Source organism: Perognathus longimembris, chromosome 16, assembly GCF_023159225.1.
Source record: "Perognathus longimembris pacificus isolate PPM17 chromosome 16, ASM2315922v1, whole genome shotgun sequence".
NCBI lineage: Eukaryota > Metazoa > Chordata > Mammalia > Rodentia > Heteromyidae > Perognathus > Perognathus longimembris.
The window spans coordinates 23,410,229-23,426,281 of record NC_063176.1 but is presented as its reverse complement, the minus strand read 5'-3'; the positions used below and the strand labels follow the sequence as shown (position 1 = coordinate 23,426,281).

The 16,053-nt window shown below is 39.4% G+C and overlaps 1 protein-coding gene across 6 annotated transcripts in view; it reads left to right on the top strand.

The window, feature by feature from the left end:
* Nucleotides 1–16,053, top strand: part of Fras1 (Fraser extracellular matrix complex subunit 1) — a 423,435-nt gene that overhangs the window by 250,865 nt on the left and 156,517 nt on the right. For all 6 annotated transcript variants that reach the window (XM_048364092.1, XM_048364090.1, XM_048364089.1 and 3 more), the window contains exons 21-22: nt 10,282–10,434; nt 10,732–10,878. In XM_048364092.1, the coding sequence (XP_048220049.1) occupies nt 10,282–10,434; nt 10,732–10,878 (300 nt within the window). The remainder of the gene's footprint in view (nt 1–10,281; nt 10,435–10,731; nt 10,879–16,053) is intronic.

The following is a 16,053-nucleotide window of genomic DNA, read 5'->3' as shown; positions in this document are numbered from 1 at the left end:
ATTCCTAGCTTCTCCAGAGCTTTTATCATAAAGGGGTGTTGGATCTTTTTTCAAGCTTTTGTTACTTTGGCCCCAGAATGAAAAATAAGTCATCCCATCACATGATTGTGGGTAATCCTCTCTGATCTTCTAAGCAGGGCCATTGTGATGTGAAGAAAGCATCACCGGGTGATGACCACATGCAAATTCCTCCCGATTGCAGGATGACATATCAGAGGATCCTTGCAGCTGATGAGTCAAATATTAATTTTTTATCTGTTTAAATTTTTAGCCTGACTGCATGCTGGGACATATTTAGAAAACAAATGAACCCTTCTGCTGCTTAAAATGAGAAATGTATTTACTTTATCTGGAGCTGATTCTCTATTTTCTGACTTTTTCTGGTAATGTGTTCATTCATTTGTTTGTTTAGAGTGTGAATTCACTGAGTTTATTAACAAGGAGGCACATATACAAACAACTGGAATTCCATCTGCCTGCTCCCCATAATATACATGCTCATTACATACCCAAGATTTGAAGCAAGCTACGCATCTGTGTGTTCTGGCCTCTTTTCTTTCCTCCTCACTGTTAATGAATGTTATATTTAAAGACTCTTTACTCTAGTTGCAATAGTGACACATAAGTGACACTGGCAGGAATCTGAGAATGGCTTCCAGATCGAAGACAGTTTTTAAGCAATTAATGGACACATACTCACCAGTCTGATGTATTTGAGGTCATCCTCCCACTTTTTTGATTATAGGCAGGAAGATCAGCTGTGGATCACTTGCTGTACAGATGGGGCTTTTAGGATGGGAAGTTAATCCTTGCAGAAGCTGCTAGATTGATGGGTTAGAAACTCAATTCCTCTATTTTAGTAACTGCAGACCTGGCACAGATTAAGCAATGACAATATAAACTTCCTCTGGTGTGTGCTGTGGAATTTGTTTTAAATACCACCTTTGGGCAGGAGCAGGAGGAGAAAACAGAGTGAAGAGGGTTACAGGGGAATTAATTCAGGGTTTTGCTGGCCTCTGGGAGGACACTGACAGTTTTAGGATGTAATTTCTAACAAGTGTGCTGCTCTAGTGTGTGTCCAAGGACAGTCTGAATCACTATTTGTTGGAGGGTGACCACCTACCAAAAGCACTCAAGAATTTCCTCCAAATCAGATTGGTTCTCCAATGGCATGTCCACAGAATGGACTGTGAGTCAGATGACAATGACAGACAAGTATCACAGCAGCTCCCTAGGACAGTCACCTCCTGCTGTGTCTCAATGCCGCCATACCACCGCTTAATTCCATTTAGATTGTCTAATTAATAACATTGGCTGGCCATGGAGATACTTCTTTCTTCATTACCTCAAATTGTAACTGACAAGGCAGTTGTAAATTGTCACACACTCAGCCAAGAAGCTTCCTGGATTGATTAGGTTTTTGGAAATCAGCTTGTATAAGCCATGTTGACCTTTTCCTGAGCTCCCAAATCATCCACACTTTTACTTGGAGTTGTTTTTTTTTTTTTAAGATTATTTCATTTACCAACTATATAAAAACTATCTACTACTTGTTGCTGATTTGGCCAAATTGGATTGCATTTTCATTTCTGAATGACTTTAGAAGTTGACAGTTTGTGAAAAGTTCTTTCCTAGTCATTCCCCAAAAAGAAGCCAAAGGAATATTTTACTTCCTCCCAAGGTATAGCTCAAAACCTTTATGCCCGGCCACCAGTTTTCATGTTACCATATTTTTTAACTTGACTAGTCAAGAATAAGCCCCATGAGTACATTTGGGATCTCTTATTGGCACAGAAGGGGCTTCTGCATGTATGTGATGAGTAAGTATTAAAGCAGAGTTGAGGACAGAAAGAAATCTTCTCCTGTTCTATTTTGAGAGTGACTGCATTTTCTTGAGAAGTTGGTTTTCTGCTATGGTTTTAATGTATTTTTTTGTATTCCCACTTACTTTTCATGCAACAGTTTCATATTGAAATCTGTAATAAAACCACAGAGAGCTCAGTAATAGACTGACAAAACATATATATACATATATATGTATATATATACATATATGTGTATACATATACATACATATATATATATATTCATACATACACACACACAAACCGATTCCCAATTGCCTGTAGGCTAAAATTCAGATGTCTTTTCTTGACTTACTAAGTAAAGCCTAACAAGGTTGTGAGTGACTCTTACTATATTCAGCCATAATGCACTTTTCTCAGTTTCTTGAAAGCATCTTGTTCTGTTCAGTTTCTGGGTTTTTGCCTAAGCATTCCCTGTTCTTGCAACCTTTCCAACCTTCTCATTTACTCTTCTCTTCCCCCTGGACTGGGCTTGTTCCACTGTTATATATGCTGTGACAATCTCTCCTTATCCCTGTTGTCTTCAGCAGGACATTTTGGATGGTCTCATGCCAGGCCTCTACCTCCAGGTTCTCTTATGCTCAGCCTGCTGACACACAGATCAAATCCACTCAATGACTTGTTCCTTGAATATTCCATTGGGCTGCCTTAACCCTTCCGCAGAGAGGAGGCCAGGAGCCATTGGTCTCTGCTCCTTCTTCCCCTTGGGGTGGAGGACTTACTTTAGATTGTGTAAGGAGATGGACAGTATAGATAAAGATTATGTCGGTGGAAGAAGGCCTGAGCTTGTGAGTTCCAGTGCAAATTTCATTTTCTTTTCTTTTTTTTCTTTTTACCCTTACCTGTACCTTACAAATTTGGCATCATTGTGGTCAGATTTTGATGTTTTTCAGGGGCTACATGATGACTTTATGTTTTCTGGTCCTCAGGGAGATGGCCCTAGTAAGTGACGAAAGGACTTGAGATGTCACTATAGTATTTGGTTACATATACTAACTATCCAGTTATCATTCTAAATTTCAAGACATTTTCCTCCACCATGCTGAGAGTCTGTGAATATTTTTTGCTATACGACAAAAAAATGAAAAGGTTTCTTTTAAATGCTTAGCCTCACATATAATAAAATAAATACACATGAAAACAATGAGTAACTCAAAGAATGACCAAATGACCAATTTAACACAATTTTAGCTAATCACATTTATCTTTTTATTGTTTAAAAATTTTATAACCACAGTAAATTTATAATGAAATAATCTAATAACCAACTGAACAACTCATGGGGGGAGAGGTAGAGGGGAGGGGGGAAATGAGGGAGGAGGTAACAAACTGTACAAGAAATGTACCCACTGCCTTATGTATGAAGCTGTAACTCCTCTGTACATCACTTTGACAGTAAATAAGTAATTATTCAAAAAAAAGAGAAGATCTTAGAAATCTAAATTGATACTGTCTAGAAAGTGATTTATGATCTGTCTTAGGAATTTTCCATTGCTTTTCATGCTGGTGCTGGTAGATGTTAGGTGCTTTGGAGTCAATCTGGGTATGAAATGAGTGAGCTCATGACTTAACCACTTAGAGTCTCAGCTTCCTCATTTATAAAATGGAGATAATGGCATTGTCTTCTTTATCTCTTGAGATCAGATTGTGCATTTGCAGTCATGAGTATGGTGGCTCATGGGTACTTGGAGAGTAGCAGATATAAGCTATTTAATTTTACTTCTTTAACATTGTCTTTAGGAAATAATCTGGAATGCAGGTAGACTTATGCACAAATAGCCTTAACTAGAAAACCGGATAAAAGTTGAAAATAAACAATTATACTTCAAGAAAAAAAGGCCTTTTTTTCTTTGCTTGCTTAATATTAAAATATCAGGTTGCCCTTAAAAATGATATTTTCTTCTGTTTTGTCCTTTTATTTATTTATTTTTATTCTAGGCAGGGACCTTTCCACTGGGCCACACCAACAACTCATTATTTTTATTCTAAAAGTGATATGCAGAGATGTTACATTTATGTAAGTCAGGTAATGAGTACATTTTTTTTAACAGTGCCACCTCTTCCCTTGTTTTCTCCCAGGTTTTCCCTCCTGACCCCTCTCCCTCACAAGTTGTATAGTTCAACATAGTGTCTAGTATCACTGCTGCATTTGTTTACTCTTTGTCCCACCATTTCTGTGCTCTCCATTCCCCTCCCTAAAACAGATAAATCTATATACAAAACAAAGGCACAAAAATCAGAAACAGCAACAAAGGGAGAGTTCATTTTAGTAAACATCATTTTATATGATCAGATGCATATAGCTATTGAGCCTTTGTGATCCTCTCCAAAGAATATCATTCTTTGGTTTCATTGTATGAATGCTTAAAGACCCAAATAATTTATCATGTCCAAGTGTATTTTTGTCTTTTACCATCTAGTGTATTCACTTGTCAATTTATAGGCACAATCTACTCATAATAAATAAGGGAAACCATACAACCCCAGAAAGAATGGCAAGGTAATAGGGTATAAAATTAGTCCATGAAAATCAGTAGTTTCTCTTTATGCCAATAATAAGATTGAGTTTGAAATCAAGAAAATAATTCCATTTATAGTAGCATCAAAGAAATGCCTTGAAATTAACTTAACCAAAGATGTGAAGGATATCTATGATGAAAACTTTAAAAATCAGAATAAAAAAACAAGGCATATATAAAGAAATGGAAAAAACTTACATGTTCCTGGGAAGGATTAGCATTGTGAAAATGGCTACTGTCCAAAGCTGTCTACAAATTCAATGCAATACCCATCAAAATCCCAACAACATCTTTCAATGATATAGAGAAAGCAATCCAACAATTCATATGGAATAATAGAAGACCCCGAATAGAAAAAACAATTCTTAGCAGGAAGAACAGTGTTCGATGAATATCAATATCAAACCTCAAATTCTATTACAAAGCTGTAGTAAAAAAACAGTTTATCTGAATTAGGGAAGGGGAGTGGAACACCAAATTGGTGAGACAAAGGACAAAAGATTAACCAATGCAACAGAGATACTTACAAGACAATATGTTGTAAACTAACTATACAACTTGGGGGTGAGGGGGATTGGAGGGAAGGAAAGGTGGGAGAAGTTTGACAAGAAATGTACTCACTACCTTACATATGTAACTGTAACCCCTCTGTACATCACCTTGACAATAAAATTAAAAACAACAACAACAAAAGTTAGATTGATACTGGCACAAGAATAGGCCTGAGAACCAATGGAGCAGAGTAGAAGGCCCAGAAATGAACCCACAGACCTATAGCTATCTAATATCCGATAAGGGAGCCAAAAACATAGGATAGAATAAAGACAGCCTCTTCAACAAATGGTGCTGGCAAAATTGGTTATATGCATGCAAAACTGAAGCTAGATCCTTTTATATCACCCTGCACCAAAATCAACTCCAAATGGATCAAAGACCTCAATGTAAGGACAAATACTATGAAAACATTACAGGGAGGAGTAGAGGAAACACCAGGGCTCCTTTTTTACAGGTTGAAACTTCCCAATAATGATCCAGAATCACAGTAAATCAAAGAAACCTGGATAAATGAGATTGTCTCAAAGTGAAGAGTTTCTGCATGGCAAAGGACATAGCTGGCAAGATAAATAGAAAGCCTGCAGAATGTGAGACTATTTTTACTAACTATACATCAGACAAGGGCCTCATATCTAAAATATACCTAGAGCTCAACAAATTGCCCCCCCAAAAATGAAACCTTAAAACCAATTAATAAAGATTGAAAGACTTTTCAGAAGAAGTAGTAAGAATGGCCAATAGACACACAAAGAAATGAAATGTTCAACATCTCTGACTATGAAAGAAATGCAAATCAAAACCACATTGAGATTTCATCTCACCCCAGTTAGAATGGCCATTATCAAGAAAACTAACAATAACAAAGGCTATCAGGCATGTGGTAGCATCTGTACACTGTTGGTGGGAATGTAAACTTGTTCAACCACTCTGGAAAGTAGTATGGAGGTTCCTCAAAAGACTAAACATAGAGCTTCCCCATGACCCAGTGATTCCATTCCTGGGCATTTATCCAAGAGATGCCAAACAAGGCCACACTAAAGCAACTAGCACAACAAGGTTCATTGCAGCATTGTTTACCATAGCCAAGATATGGAATCAGATGCCCCACGGTGGATGAATGGATCAAGAAAATGTGGTATATGTACACAATGGAATTCTGTGCTTCCATTAGGAAGAATGATATTTCCCCATTTGTAAAGAAATGGAAAGACTTGGAAAAAATTATATTAAGCAAAGCAAGTCAGACCCTCCAAAATAATGTCCCTAATGACATGTGGAAATGATGGTAGCATTGAGTAAAGTAACTACTATATGCCTACACTTATAATCTCATCTATATAAAAAATCTTATCTGTACAATTATATAAAACAAATTGAGGAAATGTCAGTAGTTAAAAGTTACTACCCACTGAAGGCATTCCTAGAATGATTTTTACGTTTATTCATTGTTTGTAAGAATACTCTTTACATTTTCTTCCATGGATTACTTTGCAGTCAGAAATATAAAACCTCAAGATACTTGTGTGAACCCCACTTGGCTGCTCTCCTGTGCAAATCAAAGCAGTTCCCAGGCTTGAGCCTGTGGCTAGCTTGATGGTGGTACCCAATGGGATTGGCCACTTGTAGCCTGCCATACCTGAATTCTGTGTTCTACCCTGGAGGACTATACTTTTTAGGTTGTAAGTCAGAGCATTGGTATTAATCCTCGGGCTCTTGTTGCTTTGATTTCTGGCTTCCTTCCCTGTGTGTCATTACTCATTTTGAGATCTCCCAAGGAATTTTTCCTACAAAGAGATTTTTGACTTCAGGCCTCTGAGGACAAAGGTATTTCCTAGGTTTTAGAAATTTATTATTCTTTTTGCCTTGATTTAATAAAAGTCACTCGACTAATCCTCAGAGCAGGATTCCAGAGCATTATTAAAGTGGGGGCTTGTACCGACAAGATTGGGAAGGGAGGTTTACACAAATGGGTTGATATGGGAACCCCCTCAGATTGTTGTTGCTTTGGAATGAATTTATTTGCAAGATTTGACATTTAATATTGCCTACTTGGTAGGCAAGTGCTCTACTGCTGAACCCTCAGCCCTTTTATTTCTTAGTTACTTTTGAGATATGGTCTCACATTTTCCCCAGGCATGTGCATAGACCATAATCATCCTATTTTATGCTTCCTACCATAATTGGATGACAAAAATGAGCTACCACTATGTCTAGCTTGTGAGCTCTTGTGCCTAGGCTGGTCTAGAACTGCGGTTCTCCTCATCTCAGCCCCCCATGTAGTTGGAATTATAGGCATGAACCACCTTGCCCGGTGTCAGTATGACTTTAAAACCATTGAATAAATACAAATTTTTAACAGAATCAGGAAGTTCAACTATCTGAACTCTAGTAGTTACAATCCCCTGTGTAAAATAGAACTGTAAACTAAGTTGGATTAATGTGATGCTTTGGGCAACTGACAGTTGACTATTATATATTCTCAGATGTCACTTATTGATTTCTGATTTGCCTTTGGGTGCTCTATCATAAAATGTGATAAGCCTGGGTACTGATGGATGATTTTAAAAAAGTTATGTGTGGTATTAGGGATCAAGTTCTAGTTTTGAGCATGCTAATAAATACATGTTCTACAACTGAGCTATATCAGCAGCCCTCATCAATGCCTTCATAAGATTGCTTCAACATGGAGTGCTGGAAAGAAAGGAAAAGCCTGAGTGATTTCAGTCTCTGCAACTCTTGGACCCTGTCCAACTGTCCGGTGTCTATATATGCAAAGCCAGTCATATTTGGCTTAAGACATCCTGAGGCATGGTTAGGATGATAGAAGTTGAGGATTGTTGGAGTAGTCCTATGTTTAATCACTCAATTGTTGGCCAAAAAGAACAGCTGGATGAACATAAACACCAGAATAAGTTAGGCCAAGAGATTGCAGTGAGGGCTTCATGGAGGAATGCTGGTGAAAGCTCCATATGTTCTATAGATGTCAGGTAGGATGAAGAGATAGAGTGAGACCATGGGTTTAGTCATTTATGGACCTTGGAGGTCTTTTCAAGAGCAATATTACAGCTGAATTGTGGAGACTGAAGGCAGATAGTGGTGAGGTGGGGACTTAGAAAGGTAAGGCAGTTAGATGATGAAGGAAAAAGAGGGAAGTCTATAGGAGAAGCTCTAGGGGCAGGAGGTAGTGTATATGGTGGTTGGGGTTGAAAGGGAATAAAGAAATGGGGAAGGAAAGGTGGGTTAATGTTGAGAATATGGCCAAGAACTAGGTAGAAGAATTCTGGGCAAGCAAAAGACAGGAAAGAAAAGTGGGTTCAGCTAATGTTCAAGGTTGAAAGCAATGAAGGGAAGGTCTGTATGCACTATGTGCTGAGTGAAGTAGATAAGAGGATGTGATCAGGTGGGCAGGATAGGGTGGTGACTTAGGAGCAATAGTGAGGACTTCATGGTGACTGCTGGGCTATCATCCTGCACTGGCTTTCTTCAGACATGATGCAATTACACTCACTTAAGCAGCTTCTAGAAAGCCCCAAGAAAGAACAGGCACATCTATAAACATTTATTATACCCACAGTATACCACAGAGATCTGCCCACTTTCTCTTCAAAGTGCTCACTTGGTGATTATTCTTTTTTATTCCTCTAATTGCACACTAGAGAAAGCTTCAGTTAGATACAACCACTCTTTAGAACCACTGAACACCTGCAGATCTTGTCAGTGCAGGAATGCTCTGCACACACTTGCTTTGAGGTCGAAGAAGCCATAACTTTTCACCGAGTGGTGCCTTAAAGCGGTGGTGTTTTCAAGGCTGACATTTTACCTGCTTACTTATGTAATCATAGATCACCTTCTTTTGCTCTAGCAGCTTTCCAAACTACTTGAACTTCACTTCACACACCTAGGTTGTTCTGCAATGCAAGAAAGGCACTGGAGAAAGAACAAAATGCTTGACATTCCACACCCAATGGGGGGAATGGGCTCTGTCTCACACTTCCCACCATGTATTCATCACCTCCTTCATAACCTACTATGGGCTGGAATAAGGATTGATTTGGCTCTTAGGATATCACAAATTATCTCTAATATTCTCAAGAGGCTGCTTGTAATTTGAAACTCCCAAAGTTCAGAGAAAGGTCAGGAATTGAAGTCTGTGTGTGCCTGGAACATTCGGCATTTCTGAGGATGGGGTGTTTTTGTTTTTGTTTTTGTTTTTTAATTTTTATTGTCAAGGTGATATACAGTGGGGCCGCAGTTACATACGTAAGGTAGCGAGTACATTTCTTGTCAAACTTCTGGGGTGCTGTAAAGAAAAAGGCTATCATGTTGATGAGGGGGGTGCCCAAGATCGAAATGATGTTTGCTTTTTGTACAAAGAATGTGACTACAGTCTCTATATACCTGGCTGTTGAAATGAAACTAGATATCTGGGCCCTGGATTAGCAATTGAAACCAGAACTCTTTTTTCTCTTTTCCTATGTCTGTACTCCTTTTGATTTTGGCAGGTATTTCTAGATTTGGGGTTTCCTTTTGCCTTGGAGATGAGAGGGTGGTGAATTAGACTCAGAGGGTAATTACCACTTGAAAGCAGAGGAAGTTTTTGTTTTTTTTTTTTTTTTTTTTTTTTTTTTTTTTTTTTTTTTGCAGAGGAAGTTTTTACCCACAGTGGCAACTGAACACAATCAAGTTCTTTATTAAAGGATGACTATTATACGAGAAAGAACAAGAGTGTGCTGCCTGCATGAGATAATTTGTTTTATAGCTTTAATCACAACTGGTGTATAGCAGGCCATAAAAATGATTTTTCAGCTCACAACCATTTCTTTATAACTTTATCTCTCCTTAAAGACTACAACTTTCTGGCAACTCAATCTTATTATCTAGGAACCATGGTGCCCCCTCCCCCTGCCCCCAGCCCTCATGCCCAATGCTGACTGGTTCTCCAGCTCTGGAAGTCCGTATGGAGAAAAGGATGTGTGGAGGGCTCTGGAGCACCAAAGGAGACAAACTACGTTTGAGTGCCCTGGCTTGGGGGGTGGGGGGGGAGGAAGAGGGAAATTGGGAGTATTGATCTTACAGCAGATCCCTGTGCAAATATCTATCACACGGTTCCCCAGTACTTGAAGAGGGCGTTCAGTTGGAAAGGGATGGAAACCCAACCATTGTGCTGAGCCTAGCCATTTGCTAAAAATTCCAAATACATGATTTGTACAGGTCCCAGGCTTCTAGTTTCCTGACATGCCCTGCCTCTGGGCTACTCTCCTGCTGTCTGTGCTGTGGTTGTGGTGTTTTGGCTATGTGCTCACACGCACCCCTGCTTTCTCCCTCTTCTCCATCCTCTCTAGATTGCCATCCTCTGTGTCAGCTGTGCACAGCTGATCTGCATGACACTGGCAGCATCTGCCTGAGGTGCCAGAACGCCCGCCACCTGCTGTTCAGGGACCACTGTGTTCCCCACTGCCCCTCTGGACACTATGCAGAGAGGGGAGCTTGTAAAAGTAAGTGCTGGCTTCAGAACTGGAGGCCCCTTGTGAAGGTCTGTTCTTTATTTGTGTGTGTGTGTGTGTGTGTGTGTGTGTGTGTGTATGAGTGTGTGTGTGCATGTGTGACAGTAGAGGGGCTTGAACTCAGAGCCTCATTCTGACCCTTGGCTTTTTCACTCAAGGCTGCACTCTACCACTTGAGCCACACCTTGAAGCCCAGTGAGTGTTCTTTGCTGGGGCCTTTATTAGAGGCTGCTGTGGAAGGGAGGCTGACTTCATGGTCTGTCTGTGTTGTCTCTTCTCCCCCTGCAGGATGCCACCCCTCCTGCAGAACATGCCAGGGTGGAGGCCCTTTCTCCTGCTCCTCATGTGACGTCAGCCTTGTTCTGACCCACACTGGGACCTGCAGCATCACCTGCTCCCCTGGGCATTACCTTGATGACAACCGCATTTGCCAGCGTAAGTTTTGAAATGACCTTTCTCTTCTCTCTTGCCCTTCTGGGGGCCTTGGAACATACCTTCTCTTCTGGTAACGTGTACCTTTTTCAGAGCAAAAAGCTAATCTATAAAAGCTAATCTGACAGATGCCATTAACACTTATAACTCAGCTATTGACCTAACTAAAGTGTTTGCCTCTCTGATTGCTGTCTGTATAATCTAAAGCGGGTTATTCAACTTCTCTGTTGCAGTTATTTCATTTACAAAATGTAAATGTTGGTCTGTCCCATCTTCATGGCTTTTTCCAGTAGTATAGTTCTTTGATCTCAGGCAGAGAGAGGTGCTTGCTCTAGGATGGTCAGCAGACTAAGTGCTTGCACATATTGAATTTGTTTTCTGCAGGTCTTTGGTGATACTAACAGTATGCAAGGCTTTACATGTTTCAAAACATTCCGTTTCTGTCCAATCATAGTCATTTTTTCTTGCACAAGTGTTATATGTATAAATGTCTTATTTCTCAAGTAAGTCGGGATGTGATTAATTACCTTGAGTCAAGCACAAACAAAGACTTCAGATATATGAGGGGGAAGGGCAGACCTGGATGGAAAGAAAATTGGGAAATTCTTCACAGATGAAGGAACATATGTGATAGGCCAAGGGAGCTGACTTTATTTCCATCACTAATGTGTCATTTAAAAAATTGTTATTCTTTGGAAAGTGACAGTGAGCAAGTACAGTTGTGATATTTCAATTCTGTGTTCTAGGAAGTAGCATGTTTATGGCATTATATAGACCAGTGACTAGAAGAGGACACTCTACAGCCAAGGGACTGAAGTTCATTATTTACCACTTACCAGAGTTCATAAATTAGTCATCCTCTGGGCTCAGTTTCTTTATCTGTAAAAGGAGATCTATACCCGTACCTACATTTTAATGCTGTGGTACTTGACACATTCCCTAGAAGAGGACGTTCCCTCTTTGTATATACTGTTAGCATCATTAGCATCAGAAATGAAAGGCAAATCATGCAATATAAAATATTTGTATAGCTATCGGCAGAAAGAAATATATTACAGCTTATTGAGATGCAGTTGATAACGTTATATGGAACTCACATGTTTTCATCATCTGTTGATAACAAAATACTGAAGATAGATTGAATACTGGAAATAGAAATCTTTTTTGAACCAATGAAAAGATTTCTTTTCTTCGAGCCCCTGCATGCCTGTGTGTGTGTGTGTGTGTGTGTGTGTGTGTGTGTGTGTGTGTATGTGTGTGCATGCGCCCCAATACTGGGGCTTGAAATCAAAGCCTCAAGGTCCCTCTTAGCTTTTTCACTCATGGTTGGCCCTGTACCACTTGAACCATACCTCCACTTCTGGGATTTTTTTTGCTGGTTGACTGGAGCTAAGTGTCTCCAGGACTTTTCTGTCTGACTGATCTGAGCCATGGTCCTCAGATCTCAGCCTCCTGAGTAGCTAGAATTAGATATGAGCCACAGCACTGGGCTATTATCTTTACTTTTGTAACAAAAACTTTTCTTGGCATTTATCAACCATCTGCCAGGGCCCGTAGGCTCTGTAATACAAGAGACAGGAATGAAATACTTGCATGTTCCATTTGAGAGCACGAGAGTGTGGGTAGAGAAATGCTGACTTGGATTTATAAGGATCTTCACATATGCAGAATCACAGAAAAAGAACTTTGAAAGATGAAATAGCATCTCTTGCATAAGGTATAAGTGACAAAACCACACTACAATGAAATATCCCTCTTTGGAGAAGTGTTTGCTGTGCTACAGGGTGGCCTCTGAGCAAACATTTGCTATGCTACTTTGTAAATAGATTTCATAAAATATTTCAGTTGAATTACCGATTGACTAACCTGAGTCCTTAGGTTTCATTATCTTTAACCTTGAATAAATTTAATCTTTAAGTTGGGAGATTTGCATTACTATTAGGTAAAAAACAATGCTGCTTTGAAATGATTAACATTATAGGCAATTGTAGTCCTCCCTGCTAATTTTAGAATCTGTTCAGTAAAGAGATTTTGAGGAAATGTCATCAGTATTACAGGAGGCAATAAGTACATTATTAAAGAAAGTAAAGATTTGAGGTGCTTCCTAGATTCTCATTTTAGTAATTCTTAGGATGTATATACTCTTAACTAAAATTCAAGGGTGGCCAGGTGAGTTATGAACTTAGAAAAAAAATCTATAATAAATGAAGCTTTACAAACTTGGCCATTAGTACTTTGGTTTGAAGGACAGGTTCAGGGCTGTCTAAGCTAAACTTGCACCTGGGGCAGAGATTCTTTCTCACTCTTCCTCATAGACATCCACAGGAGGAAGAATATCACAACCATTGTTGGGAGGCTAGAGTTGTCAGATCAGTGTTTCTGAAAAGCCCTAGAACATTTCCCTGGAGCAATAGAGAATAATTCTCCATTCTCATTTTCATAATCACCTTCAGAAGTATGACATTCAGTGTGCCATTTCCCATTTGAACATTGCTCCAGGCTGAACTGGAGTCAACAGGCTCTTTAAGTGAAAATAAATGGCCATCTTGCAGATCTGTGGTAGACAACAGGCCTATTTAAGAACAAGCATGGGGCTAGGAATGTGGCTGAGCGGTAGAGTGCTTGCATAGCAGCAACAAAGCCCCGGGTTGGATTCCTCAGCACCACATACGCAGAAAAAGCCAGAAATAGTGCTGTGGTTCAAGAGGTGGAATGCTAGCCTTGAGCAGAAAGAAGCCAGAAACAGTGCTCATGCCCTGAGTTCAAGCCCCAGGACTGGCAAAAAAAAAAAAAAAAGAAAGAAAAGAAAAGGAATAAGCATGATCTAAGGAGTCCTTCAATCCTCAACAAAGGCTGGAGCTAGCACATCCTTACTCCCCTTTCTGGTTTCCGGCCCACATGTTACCTTCTTCATTGCCCTCCTGGCACTTCCTATGGGGGTTGGTGACCTTAGAGAACTGACCCTGCTATTCCTGATTTGGTTACATCAACATGGTACATCAGGGCGAAAACTTCATGTAGTACGAATATAATAGTGAGCATGTAGTACGAATATAATAGTGAGCAGCAAGCGCTCCTTACATATATGTCTTCAGACATGGAAGTTGAGGACCCACGGGACTTTGGCGTGTACAGAACGTTGGTGTGTGCGACAAGGACAGCCATTTCTGATGGCTGAGAGAATGACAGAGATGGAGGAAGCCACTTGCTCCTCAGTGTAACATTGACGCATCTGTCTACTGCCTCCATAAAGCCTGTTAGTACTGAAAATGCTCAACAGTTCCATTTCTTTTTGGAGTCAGTGAAGAGGCCCAGTTATACATAAAGGAGATTGCAAAGGAAGAAGCGGGAACACAAAGGCAAATAGAAGTAAAGCTTAAAAAACCCTCAGACATCAAAGTAGTGGATTGGCCTACAGCCCCCAACTGAGGACTTGGCATCTGGACCTCCTTTCTTAGGCCCATAGGAAGTAAGGAGGTCTAACTGATACTAAGGTTGCATGGAAACTGTTCCCTTTAAGCTGACCTTAGTTTGCATCTTCAGTCACCATGCAACACTGTTACCTGATAGCAAGTCATTAACTGACTAAAAGTCTTCGATTGTTTTCCTAAGGGGAATGCTGTCTAAGCAAGTCTTCCTTGTCCTGTATTTGTGCAGTGGATTTTGAATCATAAATGTACAACTTTACTCGAACTCTGCTTATTCATTTGTAGTTTTAATTACTTAAAATAACTGAATCCTTCTTCTCCCCACTGGTGAAACTTTTTCTTATACAGGTATATGTGGCCTATATAAATGATATTGGCATGAATTCCTTCTTTCTATTAAACTCATTAGTAACATATTGCCCAAGTAGGTAATTGAGCCTTGATCATAATACTCTGTTAGGATTACCTTTTGTGCATGCATTTAAGCCACCTTGAAAGCTACCAGCAAGTATTAGACCCACATCATTTTGTTTTCATGAGATCATCTTTGTGTTATCAACCTTTGACAGAATTAAAATCCAACCATAGAAATGCTAACCTCAAAATGGATGAAAGTTTTGCTCTTATGAAAGCATTCAATAGTTAAAATATTCTTTTGTAATTATTCCCAAAGTATCTGAAAATCCAATCTAGAATTTTCCTAGGGCCTTAAATGACCACTCTACATATTCAAATGAATATTTGTCAGTGCCTTTCTTGTAGGTGCAACAAGAATGATATATTTCTTTTTATTTAACAGGGAGTTGATTTCTCTGCATTGTGTCACTTTATAAATTCACTGGTCACTCTCTGTATATTTCCTGTGACATTTATTGAGAGCAGATTTCAGACTGAACTAAAGTTGATAGTATGTGCATGTGTACACTTGTATGTGCAGGTGTGTTTGTGTGTTATCAAACTATTTGGCTTCTTATGTAGCAAGTGTTTTCATACCCCTACAATATGAAAGGTAACCAGTTAAGTGCTGACAAATATTGCCAAGAAAAAAATGAAACTGGCCTTTGCTTTCATGAAGCCTAATGACTAAAGGGTACAAATGTTTTTTTAAAAAATAGCCACTTCAGTAAAAATTGTTTTGCAAGGTCAGAAAGAAACATGTAGGGTGCTATAAAAGCTTGTACCTAACAGGTTTGTCCTAGAATGGAGATTGCACAAAAGGCTGCTAGAAGGAGAGAGTTAAATATGAGTTATGTAGAGAATATATTAAGAGGACTCAAATATGTGCATTATGAGTACTAGGAAAGAATGAAAGGAACAGTATTTGAAGAATTGTTGAGCAGGAATTTTTCAATATTGAAAAAAAGACATGGAAGTTTGGGTAGTTTTGTTTGTGCTGGTACTGGGACTTGAATTCAGGATCTGGGAAGTGGCCCTTAGCTTTTTTGCTCAAGCCTCGTGTCCTATCAATTGAGCCACAATTGAACCTCTATTTCTGTTTTTTTGCTGGATAATTGCAGATAAGAGACTTTCTTGCCAGATTCTGGCTTCGACCCACATTCCTCAGATTGCAGCCTCCTCAATAGCTAGGAATACAGATGTGAGCCATCAGTGTTTGCCAAGGCATTGAGTTTAGGGGAACATGACTTCAAAACTTCAACAATACAAGAATAAAGCCATAGGGAAAACAGAACAGGCTTTCAGTAGTAATTCATCAGAAGATGCTGATGGATATGGAAAAAATAAAGAATTT